The following is an 18015-nucleotide window of genomic DNA, read 5'->3' as shown; positions in this document are numbered from 1 at the left end:
AGTACAACCCTGCATAGCTCATGGATATGAACAGGTGATGGTAGCATAATGAATCCAACTACTATTTCACATGTGACAGAACTGGTATTCCTGAAAGAAGGCGTTGCCCACAGATCTTCTACAAGGTAGCAGGACTAGCAGATCCCGATACCTCTTTTGCAAGGCATACGCCATTCCTTGTTTCTGACAAATACACAATTTTCTCTCCTATACACTCCCAAGCCCTGTCACCCCTGTGTCACAGCTGGCTACTAATATAAACAATATTATTGTAAGTCCTAGAAAGAATTAGGTCCACTAGAGTGGCCTATAGATTCTTTATAAAGCTCCTGGATGTTATCTGGATTATTGTGTTGAAGAGAATTTGGCCCTTCTCCACCCCCAAAGGAATAAAGCCACAGTCACTGTGTGAATTGAAAAGCAACCACTGAGGGAATAACATGACTATGCAGTATATTTAATTTCTATAAAACACCTCAATTCAAGAGACAAAGTTAGTTTGCTGTGAAGCGGTGGGAAATCTGGCATTGTTGAGGTAATCAGCTTGAAAAGCTATGGTTCTGGGTGGAAAATTGTGATCGGGGAAGGGTCTGAGGAAAAGAGAAGAAGGGAAGGGTGAGACACATAAATAATTAAAGGGTGTGACTGTCAAGCAACTCAGTTAGCATGAGTTCTCAGTAAAATCCAGGCCCAAAATACTGCCCCATTTGATTGGCCAGTTGCTTGAGCTCCTGGAAATTCAACTGGTCAGGATTGTTTGTGTCTTTGTCCAGTAGTAGGTTCTCTCCTTCATAGTCATCTGTCAGTTCTTCTCTTGGCTTTTTTATATGGCCAGTATCCACCACCATTTGGGCATCTTGCAGCTGCCATGGCAGAGCATTGGTGTCATAGTAGGCAACCTCCTCATCCCTGCGTACCATGCTCGGCTGGAAGAAAGACAGCTGCTGGCCCAGGCGGCCAAAATCCTCATTGCCTTCAGGCCTCTGGCATGTAGAGGTCATCCCAAATCTAGAAGGAAAAAAATATGGTGGCAAGAGTGACTAGTTGCCACTTCCCAGATCACTTAGAATACTCCCTCCTTCCCTACTTGGCAGGAGTGCCTCCCAGCAGACTCCAGCCACTCACTGGGTACTCCTGAGCAATGGTTAATGGCAGGTCAGTCAGATAACTGGGATGGGAGATAGTGGGGTAGCAATCTGAACCCAGCACTGATATAGATTGCTCAAATTGCCATAGGGCTAGGGAAAAATAACTGCCTGGCAGCCCCTGGATACTATAACCCCAGACAACCAGAGCTGCAACATTACCAGGACTTGCTTGTCTCTCATGTGCTAGAGCTGTTACTCAGGAAGACTTGGGTGTTCCTCATGATTTGACTGACACGACCACCAAGTCCTTCTTACCCATTGCTCCTGCACATCAATTCCTGGGCACAAGGACAGTATTGGCCAGACCTCCCCAGGCCTTCCCAGGCCATCAGACTCAAGAGGGTCCCATCCAGGCTCTGACATACTTCTCCCTCTGTCAGGTAGGGGGCACAGATTGGAAATGGGAAAACTGCAAAACAGAGAAAGCAAGAGGAGAGAGTGAAAAATTCAGGAGATCCTTGGAGAAGCAAGGTGAGTTGTATAGCTGGGGTGTTATTCAGGGACTCTGAATACCTGGGTTCAAACCCCAGATATGCTACAGACTACCTGGTTGGGCTGTTTCTTCAGTGCTATATGTGAATCTGTGCACAGTATCTAGAAAGCCAGGTTTCAGGCAACTGAAGTTTGGCTCTGTGCTGGGGCAAGTTCCCTTTCTTCCCACTTTAAAAAATGGGGAAAACAACTATTTTGAAAAGCACTATATAAGAGCTAGCCATTTTTACATGTCCCCTGTCACTGTGGAACCTGAACACTTCACAATCTTGAATGTATTTCTCTTCCCAGCACCTCTAGGAGGAAGGCCTCTACTATCTCCCCCTCTCCCAACAGAGGGGAAATTGAGGCACAGACAAGGTGAGTGACTTGCCCAAGATCACACAAGCAATCTGTGGTGGAGAAAAGACTTATAACCCAGGTCTCCTAAATTCTGGGTTAGCTCCCTAACCCCTGGAGCAGGTTCCCTTATGTAACATGGAGCAATTCAGCTGGCAGCTGTAAGAAGTCACTGACAGCGATTTAGAACAGGAAGTAGAAATTAACCCCTCTAGTTCACATTCTCCAGGTCACACAGAGAAAAAAATAAATCTCACTATCTATGCCAAAATTGGATCCATCTAGCTCCTTCCCTGGCCCATGCCATTGCCAAGACCCTCAGAGTTCATTAACACCCATGTTGTTGTAATGCCAAATCACAAAGGTTTCCGTGTTCTTCTCTACATTTAAATGCCTCTCTTATGATGGAATAAAAGTGCCTTTTTCTGAATGAGTTTAATCCACTTTGGAAGTGGATGAAACTAAACTAGAAAAGGGCAATCCCATGAAGGAACAGCTAATTGCTTTCAGTTCACACCTTCCCCTATGCCAGGGTAGTTTCTGTGTGTCACATAAGCTGTGCCAGCCTGCAACAAAGCAGAAATTGAGATAGATTTGATGTCTTTCCATACCAATGCCCCTGAGGCCAGGGAGAATGAGAAAAGCTATTTTTTCACGCCACAGGAAAAGGATGGTGTCTCAAAGAGCAGCGAGGAGAAAAACATGCGTGAGGTGGGCAGATGGAGAGAGATTGGCACTGGACTGGGAAGACGTAACATCTTCTAGGTGAGCTGTGCATACTCTGAGGCCTCTGGCATTCCTTTATGCTTTGGCCTGCTCTTGCCCACCCTGGCCTACTGACAAAGGCTGTCTGAGATGGGTATCCTAGGATCTCCCAGCTCCTGGTGGGAGCTGGCTGGGTTGAAAGTCAGAAAGCCATCTCACAGGCATAGCTGATGCAGCAGAGGCCTGGGGCACATTCGTCTTGCAGTGGGTCACATCTGGTCCCGCCCTCACCACGACTCACACCAGCTGTGCACTTCCCCCAGACACAAAGGTATCCCAAGCAGCACTCTCCATCCCGCTGGCACACCTAGGGCAGAAACCAAGTGAGGAGAGCAGTACCCCATTCCTCACCTCCATCTCCAGGACCCAGCTAGTTCCCTACCCTGGGGCTGGATTGGGGCTGGCACCCTATAAAAAGGAAAGGCCCCTCAGCCCATACCTCACTCCCTCAGCCAGCCAGATCAGGGCTAGTACCCACTGGATGGAAAAGGCCCCTGCCCAATCTTCCTGAGCCAGCCCCCTCCTGTGCTATGGGGCTGGATATGGGTTGGTGCCTCATCCCCTGAACCAGCCCATCTCTACCATTGAAGATGCCTTGAGCCATTGCCCATACTCACAGTGTCCTTAGCTTTGCACTCTTGGCACTGGCTGACAACGAAGGAAGAGGAGCAGAATTGGTCCTTTCGGCAATCATCATCACCCATGCACCCCTAGAGAGAACAGAGCCTCAAAGCTGCTATGAAAAGGAGACCATGCCTTTCCTTATCCACCTACTCTGCTATGTGCATCACCCTCAAAGCCAGGGTGGAGGGCAAAATCCCACCTAAACTGTCCCATGCTCTAAGGATCCCACTCTCCATTCTTCACTGCTGCTAGAAAACTGGCTGCCTATCACAAAGAGCAAACACAATCCTGGGAGCAACAGGGAAGGAAGGGTGGGATTTTTTGTTGTTATACAGGACTGGAGAGACTGACACTGCAATACTGCCTCCCTTTGGCAAGTGAAGAGGACTCCTTTTTTAAAAGACATCAGAAAAAATCAGCGTGTGCACTGTGATGAGCTACAAAATAGATTTGAGAACTAAAAGAAAATGCCTTAAAGCCAGAAACTCCAGGAGCAAAATCTATTCAGCTTATCAAAAAAATGATAAGGTGACTATTTAATGGTCCATCAGTACCATCACAGGGAAAAAACACCAGGCCCTAAAGGTTCTTTCATCCGTTTCATAACAAGACTTAGTGACTAGTAGTAAAACCAGACAAGTTAAACTAAGACTAGGCAAAAACAAATTCAAAGTGAGGGTGATTTATTAGCAGACCCTTGAGGAAAGCAGTGAGTCTTCCACTTCTTAATGGCATTGCATCTAGACCCAATGCCTTTTCTGGAAGATATGCTTTAGTTCAATACAGTATTTTTCAAATTGAACCCCTGGGGATATGTAGTGTGTTTCTACATGAGGACATGAGGAAGGAATCTTTAGGCAGAAGGGATAAGAGGAATGTGAATGGAGGAAAAGAATAGGAGGAAAAATAAAGAACAGCTCTGCAACATCTCTTAGGCATTGGAGAATTAACAGAGCTGTTGTAATGTGACGCTGTTATTTTATATATGGGCTGTAGAATAACTGGGGTAACACTGCAGTATAACAAACATAAAAGAATGTCTCTGCAGCTCAAATAAGTTGGAGAACCACCAGTCTGATGCAAGTTTATTAGGCTTGGTCCAGGGATAACAGTGAAATTGTCTGCCCTCTGCCATGGAGGTTAGACTAGATTTATTTAATTGCTTAAAAATATCAGTCTGTCCACCTGTTCTGAAATGCATATTTGCCTCCATTGCGATGAGCCTCTGAACAGAGTGCACCCCACAGGTATCAGCAGGAGTCCCACTCCAAAGACTCAGGAGGTCAGAGTTCTTCCCCAGGTACTCCACCGCAAACTCTGGCATAGCCTTGGATGAGTCATTTCCATTCTCAGTTCCTGCAAAGTGCCTGGGTTGCACCCGCCAACCTTTTAATCAAGACCCCATGTCCTGCAGGGTCAATAGGTAAAGCTGTCTGTGATATGTGGGAGGTAAGACCAGAAGAACCCACTGATCTGTTCTGGCCTTAAAATCTTTGAGTCTGCCCAACCAGGATAATATGTCTGCCTTGTCTAGTTAGCCTGGGAGCTCTTTGGGCCAAGGATATCTCACTGTGTGTCTATAGTGCCCTTACAATGGAAGCCATGATTTCAGTCAGGTGCTCACAGCACCTGGTATGGTGAAATCCCAAGTCTTGGTTGGACTCTGTGCAGTGCCCAGCACAATGAAGACCCCAGTCTTGCTTGAGATGTGTGCAGGGCCCAATATGATGGGGAGCCCCAATCTTGGTTGGGGTCTGTACAGCGCTTGGAACAACAGGGGCCCTGATCTCAATTAGCATCTCTGCAGTGTCTGGAACAAAGTCGTCCCCATTCTCAGTCAGGGTCTGTACAGCACCAGGGGACCAAGGCCAGGGTCTCTGCACCCAGCACAATGGAGGTTCCAATTTCTTTCAAGGAGGTCCGTGTTCTGCCTTGCATAATGGGGGCCCCAATCTCAGTTGCACCTGACACTCTGGAGCAGCTTTGATTTTTGGGTTAGGGCTTCTGACCTCTACTATCACACACACCATAATAGCAATATTCTGTTTGGCAGCCAGGATGACAGGGAATCTTCTGCACTGTTGAGCAGATCTGAAGAGGGTGCGGTTATCAGATGACCAGGCACCAGAGTTGTACATTCACATAGGATCGGCTGACCAACCACCAACCCATTCAACCCAGCAGCTGCCTGATGTCTGTTACTGGAAATATTATAATGGTGGCATCATGCTTGCCAAGCAACTGAATCAACTTGTCACATCCATGGGCCTTGCCTTGTGCTAAGATGCCAAACACCAGAGGAACCCAGTGTTTTGTTAAAATAATCTGAGACCCAGGACAGAACCAACATTTGGTGCATTTGTGGTAATAGTCTTGTAAAATCTGCAGGGCAGTTATGCAGGATCCCTGGCTCAGTGCTGAAATACATCTGCCCCTGGAGCAGGGTTCAAGGGGGTGTTTGTACAGGGACCCATCACCCAGAGCTGAGATGCAGCCACCTCTGGGGTGGGGCAAAGCAGCTGTTTCATGCAGTTTTAAGATGACTAGCTACAGCTAGGGATCTAGTCGGAGTTTGCGTCTGATCACCCCATTTCTAAGGGGGTCGTGGTGGGTGGGGAAAGAGAGGGCCTGGGAAATCTCTTGGGTAAAGAGAGTGAGAACAGACAGGACTACACATTGCAGAGAGGAAACAAAGAGGAGGGCATGCGATATAGGCTGCAGACCTGCAAACAACAGAACAGAGACCCCTCCTCCTGCTCCCTACCCCACCTTAGGATCCTAAACCATTACTCTGTGAAACTCTACCACAGGAATCTGAGTAGATTGACCCTTGTAAACTCCTTAGAGCAGGGACAGCCTTTTTGTCCTATGTTTGGACAGCACCTGTCGCAGCAGGGACCAAGGCTGCAACTGATGCTCTCACCCATCCAGCACCTCCCTACCTTCAAATCAACTGCTACCATTGCTTTAAGCTTCACATTTTCACCTAATAGCCCTAATTCATCATGTTTTATCTGCTACCCTGGAATAACTTTTATTGTACAAGAAAGAACCTGCAACTCTGAGGTTTTAAACACACAGGGATCTAACTTCATGGAAGAGTTTCGTACTCCTTTATTGCCTATGTGATACTTCCCCCAACTTTTCACTGGAGTTTCCTGAAAAGAAACCAAAAATGCAGCCTGCGGTGCATGACTTCGTGACTCTGTTGAGTCACAATCACAGAGGGGGCTTTTTTCTCAGGATGGGGGGCTTCCTTCAGCCCATCCCGGATAGCTAAGAGTCTGTGCCTCCTGTTGCTAAGGGCTGAGTTGCCTGACTTCTTGATGGCCTTCTTGGTGAGCCTGACTTTGTGTGGTAAGCGGATGATCAGGAAAGTCAGTCTGGGGTGGACAATCAGTGGCAAGTGTCTTGCCGCAGCAGGCTGTATGTCTGCCTCTCTGCCTGCTCTCTCCTCACTATGCTTTGTCTGTCTGTCCTGGAAGAAACACAGAGAAATGGGGACTGGATAACCCATGCATTGGGCCAAGAAGGACTAGAGCGGCAGGGGGAAGGAGGCAAAATTCCTGGCTTCTGTCCCATCTCTGAGAGGAGAGGGGTCTGGTGCTGGGCAGGGCTGAGAGCCAGGACAGCTGGGTTCTATCCCAGCTCCAGCTTCAGTTGCTGTCCATACCCCTCTATCCATCCCCACCACGGAACCATCTCTCTCCCTCCCTGCACAGCAACAGTATTGACTAATGCTCCATTTCTGCCCTTGTTTCCTGGTGCTGCCAGACTCGGTAATACTTCTAACTAGGCTTCTCCTGCTGTTGCCAGGCTTGGTCTGGTAGGGACAGAGCTTCCAGGCAGCCTTATCTCTGGGTAAACAGAGGGGGGTCATCTTACAAGCAGACAGGGGATGAAGCCTCTTTCCATTTGCCAGAGAAACAAGCCAGCCTGCCTAGCCTTCCCTGGGATCCAGGCATCCAGCCAACCAGGCCTTTGGAACAGAGTTTTGGGCTGGGAGGCTGAAAGAGGTTGTCACTGAGAGTATTTGCTACGATCCTGAATATTGATGCAGGAGCTGAAGGAATCAAGCTAATTGTTGTTATCAGAAGCTCCGTGTACAGAAGGGGAAACTGAGGCACGGGGAAGTGGGGGGACAAAGAGAGGGATTCCTCCCCCTTCCCATCCTAAGAGCAGAGATACAACACACAGCTGGGCTAGAACCCAGTCACCCAGGCTCCCAGTCCCTTCCTTCTCTTCCCCTGCTCCCCCCACAGCCAGACCCTACTTTCCTCTCAGAGCTGAGATACAACCCAGGTGTTCTGGCTCCCAGGCCCCTGCTCTAACTCACTAGACCTCACTCCTCTCCCACACCTGGTTAGGCATGACTCCTGGTCCCTCTGCACTGACCTTCCAGTTCTCCAGCAGGTGCCGGTCTCCCTGCTCAATGGAAGTCACCGTCTTCTCTGAAAAGACTGTCTCTCCTGTCTGGTTGTCTGTTACCTGCAAGGGACAGAGGAGTTTCTTAAGCACAAGGATCAGGTCCAGGGAAGGCTCCTACATGTAAACAGGGAACAGCCACAGCACAAGGCACCCTGGCACACTCCTGATCTACCCCCAGGCACAGCCCCAGCCACATCCCCAGATTGCCCCCTGTGGGCCTTGAGGAGAAGATAGCCCCAATCATGTCACTGATCTGCTCCCCATGGGTCCTGGGGGACAGTTACCCCAGTGCAGGGTGCCCAAGCCACACGCCTGATTTGACCTCTACAAGCTTTGAGGAGCAAAGTCAGCCCCCAGTGCAGGGCCCCAATCCATGGGTAGGGGAGCCCATGCATCATCCCCTTGTCCCGACTCAGAGCTCACCTTGTTGATCTCCCGATGGCTGTACACCGTGGCATTGCCCACCCTGCGCTCCTCTTTCTCTTCGTCATGGTAGTTTGGGGGCAGCTTGCTGAAATCCACATGGGTCTCAAAGCCCTCCTCCATCTGCCCCATCTCCTCCTGCAACAGCATGCGTGTGGCCCAAACTCTTTCTGCGAGTCACTGCTCTTTCTACATGCCACCAGCCCGTCCCCACACAACCCATCAGACCCCACTCCCCCACCCGACCTGGGACAGAAGCCAGGAGTCCTGTCTCCCACCCCCAGTACCCCCTCCTGTCTTGCTCCTCCAAACCTCACGCTAAGCCATGAGCCCCCAGTTCCTGAGCTGGGAAAAGAAATCAGAAAACAGGCAGGTACACAGTGGCACACACAGTGGAACATGTTAGCATGCACACACAAACACACAGGTCCAGTTCCCCAGCTAATATGGAAGCATGCTGGATGTGCGCAGCTCGGGCTCACAACAGGAAAAATGGAATAGACATAGTGGGATGGATGGATGGGCAGAGAGGGCTGTGTATGGGAATGGACAGAGAGGAGTGCAGGCAGACAGGATACAGTGGGATGGAGGTAGGGATGCAGTGCAATGATGCGGGAGACAAGCAGCCTCGCCTGCGGGAGGACAGCCTGGCATCTGCGTGCCCCACACATCGCCCTCCCCGGCCCGGTCTTACCCGGCTGCGCTGCATCATGCTGCTGAGGTCGCCCAAGAGCCGCTGCAGGGCAGCAGGAGGGAGGAGGGCCGGGGCGCCGGCTCCCTCCCAGGCCAGCAGCAGCAACAGGAGCAACGCGCCCAGGGCGCCCGGCAGCCCGCGCGCCGCCATCTCCGCTCCGCGCCGATCTGTAGAGACATGCGCTCAGGGTCCCGGCAGCCAGCCCGCCCGGTGGATGCAGCCCTGGCCCCGCCCGGAGGGTGCGGCTGGCACTGCGCTCCCCGCCGACAGCTCCCCGCCGCACAGCCCTGCATCCGTCTCCACCCCCACACCTCCTCCGTCCTTCGTCCTCATCCTCCCCGTTTCACCCCTCCGTGGTCTACCTGCCTGCCCATCCCCACGCGCTCCCCCACCCAGCTCTCCACCCGGGTACTATCCATTACTCCCCCCCACACTGTTTCATCCACCCTCCATTCCTCCCTTCCCAGATCCAGCCCTCCCTCCATCTCATCCCTACCCAACACATCATGCTCTCTGCCCCACAGCCCTCCTTGTCCCCATAGGTGTCTCCCACAGGAGCTGATCCTTCTCCTTTACAGCTCCTCTCCCCTCTTCTCTGTCCTCACCTCTCCCTCTCCTCCCAATTGCCCCATTTCCACTTCCAGAGTCTCCCCCCGCCCTGCTCTGAGACTCATAGGAAATTCTGCTCCACAGGTCTACCACCCCCAGGTACCCTACAGCTCCCCTCCTCCCTGAGCACCCCTAAGCCTTCGTGCTTCTCTGAAACCCCTCTGCCCCACATCTCCCTTCCAATCTGCCCCTCTATCACCGACCAGCCACCCGCAACTGCTCAGCACCAGCTGTTATTCAAACAGGGTTCTCATTCCAGAACCAGCTGGAGCCAGGGCTGGGGTAGGGTCAGCACCCAGGCATGCAGGTAGGCATCATGCCGGGTGGGTGATAACACCACCCATGGGGTGTTAATACATGGATTCGTTGCCTAGCTCATAGATGCAACTATCTCTGAAGTGGAGCATAAGGGTGCTGTTTATGAAAGGACCCTTACCCAGCACCAAGATGTAGCTGACTCTGGGGTGGAGCACAGGGATTAGATGGTGCCCCCCCCTTTATAAACAGACAGGGGGCTAAATACATCTGAGACCCTCATTCATACTCTAGCCACCAGCTCACAGGGAACAGCTGGCTCCTTAAAATGCTTTTAAAAAGACATTCGCCCCGGCACACACAATATTCTTCCTACTGCATTTTTGGGTGTGGGGCTCAGTCCTGCAAGTGCTGCCATGTGCCACGAGATGGTGCTGTTGGATTCCCTGTGAAAGGGACATAACTATCTAGAAATTTCTGCCATCCCCTCCCACAGGCACCCCCACACCCGGGGTCCCAAAGAAATGTGAGAGGTGTTTATACATAGCACCCCCAGATGTGGAGTCTTTTAGACAACTGCAGGGTGTTTATAAGCAGCCTTCCCTCTGCTCCAGATTTGGGATGACCAACATCACATACCTACAGTTCAACACAGGAGGTCGCTGGTGGGTGGAACAGGGGGAGACCTGTCCAGTTCAATGGGAGGGGAGTAGATTGGTGGGGAAGAGCACTTACCTAGGGTAATACGTTCCCCTGGGCCAGGTTTCCAGGTGTACCTGGGCAAAAAAGCCAGACACAAGCATGTATAAACAGGGCAGCCACCCAGGCCCCAGACAGAAAGGGGGCCCAAAAATGGTGAAAATAATTATTATCATTATCTCTGGCAAAAGGGGGTCCGATAGTAGAAATTGGCCTGGGGCCACCAGGAGTTTAGGTACGGTGCTGATGGGCAAAGAGACTCTCTTACCCATCGCATATTTTTCCCTTGGTATTATACCCCACAGCCATGCTCAGACCCTGAGTCCTCCAACACTCAGCCTCTGTGCACCCCACAGCACCCTCACACTCAGCTCCCATTCACCCCATGGTTCCCACAACCCTTCCCCAGATCCCTCACACTCAGCTTGTTCACCCTACAGCTCCCTCACTCCCAGTCCTTGAGCACCCATGTATCCAGCCTTTGTTCATCTCAGTCCCCACATGGTCTCCCTGTAGACTTTGGGGGCCACATCCAGTCCCCCAAATCCTCCAGCATTCAGCTCTGCCTCTTCTGCCTATTTTTGCCCCCTTGATACTGCTCCCACTGACAAGTTGCTTCTCCCTGCCCAGGAGGGGACCCTGTTCTCCTGTGTCTGTGGTCTGTCAGAGTCCAAGGTTTGCAGGTTCATAGGGTTATGATATTTCTGGGTCCAAAAAAGAGGACACTTGTCACGGGGGGAACGACAGGGAGGAATATGGCAGGAGGGGGGTGGGGGGGGGGAGTGATATGCTGGTGCCTGGCCCCTCCCCATTCTGTTGCTCCTCACTGCCAAGCCACAACCCCTCCCCCCAGCTCTGCTGCTGCTCCTCACTCCCAAACCACTGACTCCAGCCCTGCCAATGCCCCTCACCCTCAAACCACAGTACCCTGCCCCCCTGGGCCATGATGGTGCCCTTCACTCCTGACCCGCAGCTTCCTGACACTGCCAGTGCCCAGACAGAGATCAGAGGGCTCAAAAAGAGGACATGCCTGGGAAAACCTACCCTGAGGTTTATATCTTGAGGTCAACATTTCCCATCATCACAGTCCTTTTCCAACGTTGCAGGCTTCCCCATAGGAGTTGGGGATAGGTCCTGTGAGCCTTCCCCCCAGCAGTGCCCCAGCTATGAACCGCTGGTGCTGTGAGCTTCCCCCTCAGCAGTATCCTACTGCTACAAGCTTCCCCACAGAGGTACCCATGGCCAAGGGTCGCCTGTGAGCTTCTTTACAGCAGTGCCACTCAGAATTTCTAAAGCCAGATGAAATCCTTTCAGGTTTTGTTTCCTTCACTCTGCCCTCCAAAACCACTCTCCCTAAATCCTCTGCTATTCCCCTCTTCCCCACAACTTAGGTTTTGAGAGGGGGAGGAGCCCCACCCCTTTGCCCCCCAAGCTCCTCCCCCCCTAAAACTGACTCAGTGAGCTAAGCCATTCCAGGCATTCCTCCCAAAAGCTGTCACCTTTCCAAAATACCAGGACCAGTGCTGCCCCCTTGACATCAGGAGCTAGCACAGCCCTGCCCCCCACCTCCCCTTCCTCCAGAGAGCCTGGAAAAAGAGAGGGGACTCTGGTGGGGATGTGGAGGCAGTGAGATGGAAATAAAAATGTAACCCCATTTTAATTTTGTTGCTGAAGCAGGGTGAAGAGATTCCAAACATCTATCAATAAGCACAAGAGCTCCCCCAGACTTTGAAGATCAAGAAGAATTGGTCTTTCTCCTGGTTCTTTCCCCCACAAAATCTAGACCAAAACCTTTTCTAATTCCCTCTTAAAAAAAAAAAAAAAAAGAGATCATCCCAAAACGGTGAGATCCGAACTCCAATCTACAGTAAGGTAAGCAAACTTTTCTCTTACAGCTGTTTCCTTCCTTGTGTTTCATCGCCAGCCCCTATTGTTGGGAGAGTTTCACCAGCTGAGACTAGCTTGGTGGAAGGAAGAACTTTCCTTGTAAGCCTGAAAACTTGGAGGGCTGAAATTGGTTCTCTTTTAGGGCCAAAGATAAAGGAGTGGGGAGGTTATCAGGAGAAATCTAACAGTTTTTTATGTGGAGCAGGGTGGATCTGGATGTGGCTGTGTGAGTATGTTGCTTATACTTGTGTGGTGTGTGTATAAAAGGCTGTGTGCTGTAGTGGGCATGGGAAGGTTCATTATGCTTCTGTTTGAGTGTGGTGCAGGAGGCGCTGTGTGCTACAGCTTCCCTGCACTTTGGCCTGGGTTTCCAAGTGCATGTGTGTCCCACTCCAGCTGTCCATTTGTGTCTTGCAAGGCCTGTGTGAAAGTTTGTTGCACTCCCCTTGTGTGTTCAGAGGCTATTTTTGTGTGCATTACAAAGCAGGGTGGGTGTGAGCTGGCCACGCTTCTGCTGTATGTGTGAAAATTATTTACACTGCCAATTGTGTGTGTCTGTTGCAAACATTGTATAGTTACTGCTTTCTCTTTTTTTCTTTTTTTCACTGTGTGGCCCTTCTTTCCAAATTTCTTTCCACACTGACCTCTCCCCATCCCCGCCTCGCTCCAAATGGAGCATTTTTCTCTCCTTCTATGTCCAGTCCTTTTAAACTTTCTCCCCCAGAAATGATTAATGAGTAGACCCTTCTCTCTGCTGATTGAAGAGGTTAAAAATCTCAGATTTCCCTTCCTAGGAATTCAGAATGGAACAGAAATCACTTGTCTTAATAATAAAAAAAAATCTTCAATAAGGATCTTCTATGAGAGCAGCACCATACTTAGACTCCTGGCGGCCGTGGTCGAATGTTTCGTATTGGGGCCTCCTTTGCCAGAGATAATGATTATAATAATTTTAAAGTTACCATTTTCGGGCCCCCTTTCTGTCCAGGTTTCCCATGCCCATGCCCGTGTCCGGCACTGTGTAGTGCGCAGGTTTGTTATTACCCTGAAATAGAATAGTTTTCTGATAAGCATACTGTTAGGTTTACAATAATTTAGATTATTAAGAAGTATTAGCTTTACAGCTGAATACAAGGCATGACCTGTGGCCTAGCAATGCAGCTGACCACAAGACAGATTGATAGCTAAGCCTTTGCTTGTGTCAAGTAATCATTTTAACTGTATTAAGCATTTTCTGAGTTAAAAAGTGGATCTGTGTCTGTGTGCTAAAAAATCAGCTACAGGAAGAAGTAAGATAAGACAGGGAAACCATTGTTCTGGGTGCAGTGGTTGTGTCCTTGAGAAGTATCTACTACTGTGTAAGGTTTTGCTAACATATTATAATGTTACTGTTACTTAACTTTTAGCTTTTAAAAAAGTGCTAGTTCAGCTTAATAGAAATATGCTGTTACAAAGATTTGAAAAGCACCGCCCAAGTATTGCTTTTTTTGTTAACCATGAAGTCTTGCCTTGTTGTAATAAGTATAAAAGATCACCTCACCCTTGAGGGGGGGCTATTTTGCCTTTTGCTGGCTTTATGGTCTTTGCTCGAGCAAATAAACAGCTGTCTGTCTTTACCCGCATTGTCTGTCAATCAAATTACAGCTAGACAATGAACCTTAGGGAGGTTTCTCCCACCACACCTGTATGAGGTGATACTTTTTCTGATTGTTTTCGAGTCTGGGATCAAGCAGTTTTGGTTGTACAGAGACAGGGTTTCTCTGGCAAACTTTACGATTGTAGCTTCACAAGGAGGTGCTAGGACCCCTTTAACTTTCCAGTGATGTGTGTTTGAAACTGCTGATCTCAGCCAAAACTTAGGTGTGCATGTATGTGTGTGTGTGTACAAGCATTGTTGTGTATGAGTGAATGTGTGTACTTGGTTTTGTGTGTACATGTGTGAGCAAATGTGTGAACATGTGTGTGTGATATGTGAATGTTTGTGCATGTGGAGCATAGGGTAGATTGAAATTTCAGTTACCCAACGATCACAAGTTGATTTACCAGTTGTACCTCACCTGGGGTTCAGTCCCCACAGTGTTGCATAGGAGTTATATGAATCATGGCAGCTAGAATTTTAATTCAGCTCCCCAAAGGCCTTGATTTTAGATTCATCCAATCCTCTGCTTACCCCCTAGGGTGATGGATCACCCTTTACAAGCTTTGAGCAAGACAGGTACTATGCCCTGAACTTTGAGTTTGATCCTTTCATTGTGTCAAGGTTTTATTGTGTGTGCTGCTCCTGAATAAATTACTTTGGATTTAAGGCTGAAGTTTTACATCCCAGCATGGCTTTTCCAAGTGGCAGAAATTTTACTCAGTCAAAAAATGAAGTGGATTTTTGTCTAGTCAGGGGTTTTCTCTGAATTCTGCAAAATGTGCTTTGAATCTTTCAAGTTGGGAGAGCAAGGTTGATTTTGTAGGGGTTTTTTTTCCCTCTGCAACAAGATTTGGGATTGTTAATTACTTTGTGTGCAGAAGGGGAAGGGAGGGAGGGAAATGTTCTGTGTCTTTTTTTTATTTGGAAAGTTTTTGCATGTTTGGAAATGGGTTGGATTTTGCGGTCTTGTAACCTGCCCTCTGGCACGCTGCATTGGGCAGCCTTTTCCCTGACATTTTGTTTGAAAATTTGCAGATTCACTTTGGCAAAACAGATTTGTTTCAAGCCTTCCCTGCACAGATGGCTTTGGAAAACCGTGTTATTTTGTGGCTTAGTTTGCAACAAACCTTGTGGAAATTTCAGTGATTGGTTTATTTTTCCCCCTTCCCCTAACCTCTGGAAGGTCCTTTAAATTTAATCCAAGCCAGTATTCTCTGATGGTGGGAAGTTTATCTTGGAAAACTGGGTTGATTATGTGGTTTCCTTTGCAACCAGCCTTTCTGGAATCTCATTTACCTTCTGGCAAAACACAGTTCCCTTTTTCCTTTTCCTGCAGGCTTCAAATTAATCCTGGGTCTGGAAATCACAGAGCTAATTGTAGAAGGAAATTATAACACACACACATACCTCATTTATGGGCAGAAAGAATCTAAAACCTGCTTGATGTTAAAATTACGTGGAACTAGTGGCAAACTCCTGATCTAAAAGGGAACCCTTCAGGAAAATGAATGCTTTCAAAATGGCATGCTCCTGCTTTTAATATTTCCTCTAGCTTTCCAGGAACTTGGAGATCTGTGCTGTTGTTAGCTTCTAGAGATGTTTCCTTGCTCTGGGAAAGTTTTTTTCTCTGGCATCTGTGATTGAAAAGGGCTGGGGGAGGTCTTGAAATTTCAGCCCCATGTCTGGTGTCCAGGGGAAGCTTTTCTAAACTTCCTCTGCAGAAAAAAAGAGCCTTTTGGAGCTAACTGCTGGAGGCAAAGAGAACTGTTCCCTTTGTCTGCAGGTGCTCCCTTGTGGGGGGGAGGTTCCAGGAAAACCACAGGCGAAAGGGGGAGGGATCTGTCCCTCTGACCCAGACCCCTGAGCTGGAGGAAAGAGGATCGCTGAACAGAGGGGCTGGAAGGTGCTGGAATAAGAATGTGGACACAACCTCAGGGGGTTGGGACCCACACATCAGGAGCTGTTTTAGGAGGTCATTGTCATGTTTCTCTGCATCTCCCCATGCACATCCACACATCCATGTGTACTTCTGTGCACTCATACCTCTCTGTACACTCACCTCACACACATGCACATCTGTATGCATCTGTGCCCACACCATGCACACACAGGCAGACTGTGACATGCTCAGGCACACACATCCCCATCTACTCCTTTGCATGTGCTCACCATACATATCTGCACACACAGATGCTCCCCCCTGTTCTCTCTCCCTTGAACATCCACTTTGTGCACACTTGCTGTACACACACAAGGAAGTTCATTGTGCGCACACAGACCTCCATGCCCTTGTGTGCAGCCTCATGTGCATGGAATCGCCTTTTTGTACACACTGCACCCACCTAACTGCCTCTTGCACATCACCTGTGCACACATAAACTATGCACATGCCTACTATTGCACACTCCTGAACACACCCTCTCTCGATACATGCCCACTATGTGTCTGCCAATCTCTCATGCTCCTTTGTACACTCAGAGTCTGTTCAGATTCAGAATCTGTCCCTCTTAGACCTGGTGTATCCTAGCTCCCCAACTCATCCCTGTTGATCTCCCTATCACTCCCATCCCACAGGCCATGCCAATCTAGCCTTGGTCTCCCCCTAGCTCTGAAAGTGTCCCCCATTCCTGCCTCACAGCCCCCTGTCAGCCCAGCCCTGCACTTTCCCTTGCTCTGCCCCTCTCTCCTGACCCAAAGCACCCTGCTCTGCAGCCTTGGGATTATCCCAGCTCTATCAGTTCCTTCTCACAGTACTGGGAAATCCACTCTATTCCATTTAAAGGGGTGGGGCGCACATTGTGCTGCAGTGAGGAGAGAAGAGTATCCTTTTGGAGGAGGCTCATTGTTTCCATATGCCCAAACCAACCTCTCTCCCAGTACTCCCATCCCAGCAGCTGCTCTCAGGGCCAAGATGAGCAGAGCAGAAATGATGGCACAAGGGGGCACAGAGCCATTGGGAGACGGAATCTGCCCCCTGTTAGGTAGAGAGGGCTCCCAGCTAGAGCAAGGGATGCATCCCAGACATTCAGATTCCCAATCACCTCCTCCACTAATCCCCTAGACCCCGCTGCCCTCCCAGAGTGAGCGAGAATCCAGGAGTCTGGGCTTACAGAATCCTGCCTGATCTGATTCCAGGTCTCAGGAGAACCCAGGTGCCCAATCTAGGCTTCTGTGTTGCCTGGGAGAAAGGGGACAGAGTCTGTGGGTCATGATGGGTAGTGACCTTGGGGACAGGGGAGGATCTTTATCACTGGGGGAGTGGGATCAGATGTTTGGGCAGAGGAGACTTCCATACAGAGCCATGGGGATTCTCAAGGGGTCTTATGTATGTGGGGTGCACTTTGAGGATCAAAGGCCTCTGGGGCAATGGTGGAGAATGGGTGTGGGACCATCTATGTCTACCTGGGACTCCCCCAACTTTTTCCCTCTTTTCCCTTGCAGGACCTGCTGGTCCCTCTAGCCACCACCATTGAGCCAGGCAGGTGGGGTGAGGGGGACAGCCCCCCCAGCGGGACAGGGGAGCCTCCTGAAAAGGCAATGGAGAATGAGGCTGAGGGCGTCTGGAGCCCCGACATTGAGCAGAGCTTCCAGGAAGCACTGGCTGTGTATCCCCCCTGTGGGCGGCGCAAGATTATTCTGTCTGATGAGGGCAAGATGTACGGTGAGTGCCAGACACCTGGGTCCATTACCACCTCAGCCAGACACCTGGGTCCTGTATTCATCCTACCCAGATGCTCAGGTCCCTGCCAGACACTTGGGTTCTGTAACAGCTCACCTGGGTCCTACACTCACCCTGCTCAGGTCTCATGCTGCCTGGACACTATACCACCGTGCCTGGATGCCTGGCTCCCATACTTCTTATCTCTCCTGGTCACCTTATCCAGATGCCTCAGTCCCAAGCTCCTTGGGTGCCATGCTTCATCACCCCTTGTCTGGCTTCGCCTATCCTAAGCCAGAAATCCGAGGCATCATTCTCAGTCCCTTGGCCTGGCCCCAGGGTCCCATTCTGCCTT

General features: G+C 49.8%; 2 protein-coding genes and 1 long non-coding RNA gene across 6 annotated transcripts in view; 2 read left to right on the top strand and 1 right to left on the bottom strand.

Moving 5' to 3' along the window:
* Positions 1-441: 441 nt before the first annotated feature.
* Positions 442-12436, bottom strand: DKKL1 (dickkopf like acrosomal protein 1). Of its 3 annotated transcripts, none has more exons than XM_025196475.1 (9): positions 12370-12436; positions 10513-10553; positions 8914-9080; positions 8220-8357; positions 7764-7856; positions 3362-3454; positions 2904-3051; positions 1404-1557; positions 442-1008 (listed from the first exon to the last, which is right to left on the bottom strand). In XM_025196475.1, exons 3-9 carry the CDS (start codon positions 9061-9063, stop codon positions 675-677), a joined length of 1110 nt encoding a protein of 369 aa, XP_025052260.1. In that variant the 5' UTR covers positions 9064-9080; positions 10513-10553; positions 12370-12436; the 3' UTR covers positions 442-674. The 3 variants fall into 3 exon arrangements, with proteins under 3 accessions (XP_025052260.1, XP_006014989.1, XP_025052251.1); XM_006014927.3 differs by lacking the exon at positions 12370-12436 and adding an exon at positions 11521-11861; XM_025196466.1 differs by lacking the exon at positions 12370-12436 and adding an exon at positions 11086-11177.
* LOC102373941 lies at positions 1497-6472 on the top strand. 2 transcript variants are annotated; one of them, XR_003092562.1, is made up of 4 exons: positions 1497-1619; positions 1932-2000; positions 2643-2744; positions 5422-6472. It is a non-coding gene; the product is annotated as an uncharacterized LOC102373941 (long non-coding RNA). The 2 variants fall into 2 exon arrangements; XR_003092563.1 differs by lacking the exon at positions 5422-6472 and having other exon boundaries at positions 2643-2892.
* Positions 11971-18015, top strand: part of TEAD2 (TEA domain transcription factor 2) — a 13752-nt gene continuing 7707 nt past the window's right edge. The window contains 3 exon segments of the mRNA XM_025196483.1: positions 11971-12348; positions 17444-18012; position 18015. The exon segment at position 18015 is cut by the window's right edge and continues 145 nt beyond it. Coding sequence (XP_025052268.1) covers positions 17547-18012; position 18015 — 467 coding nt within the window. The 5' untranslated portion in view covers positions 11971-12348; positions 17444-17546.

This window comes from Alligator sinensis, unplaced genomic scaffold (genome assembly GCF_000455745.1).
Source record: "Alligator sinensis unplaced genomic scaffold, ASM45574v1 scaffold647_2, whole genome shotgun sequence".
NCBI lineage: Eukaryota > Metazoa > Chordata > Crocodylia > Alligatoridae > Alligator > Alligator sinensis.
This window is presented reverse-complemented; position numbering and strand designations above follow the sequence as displayed.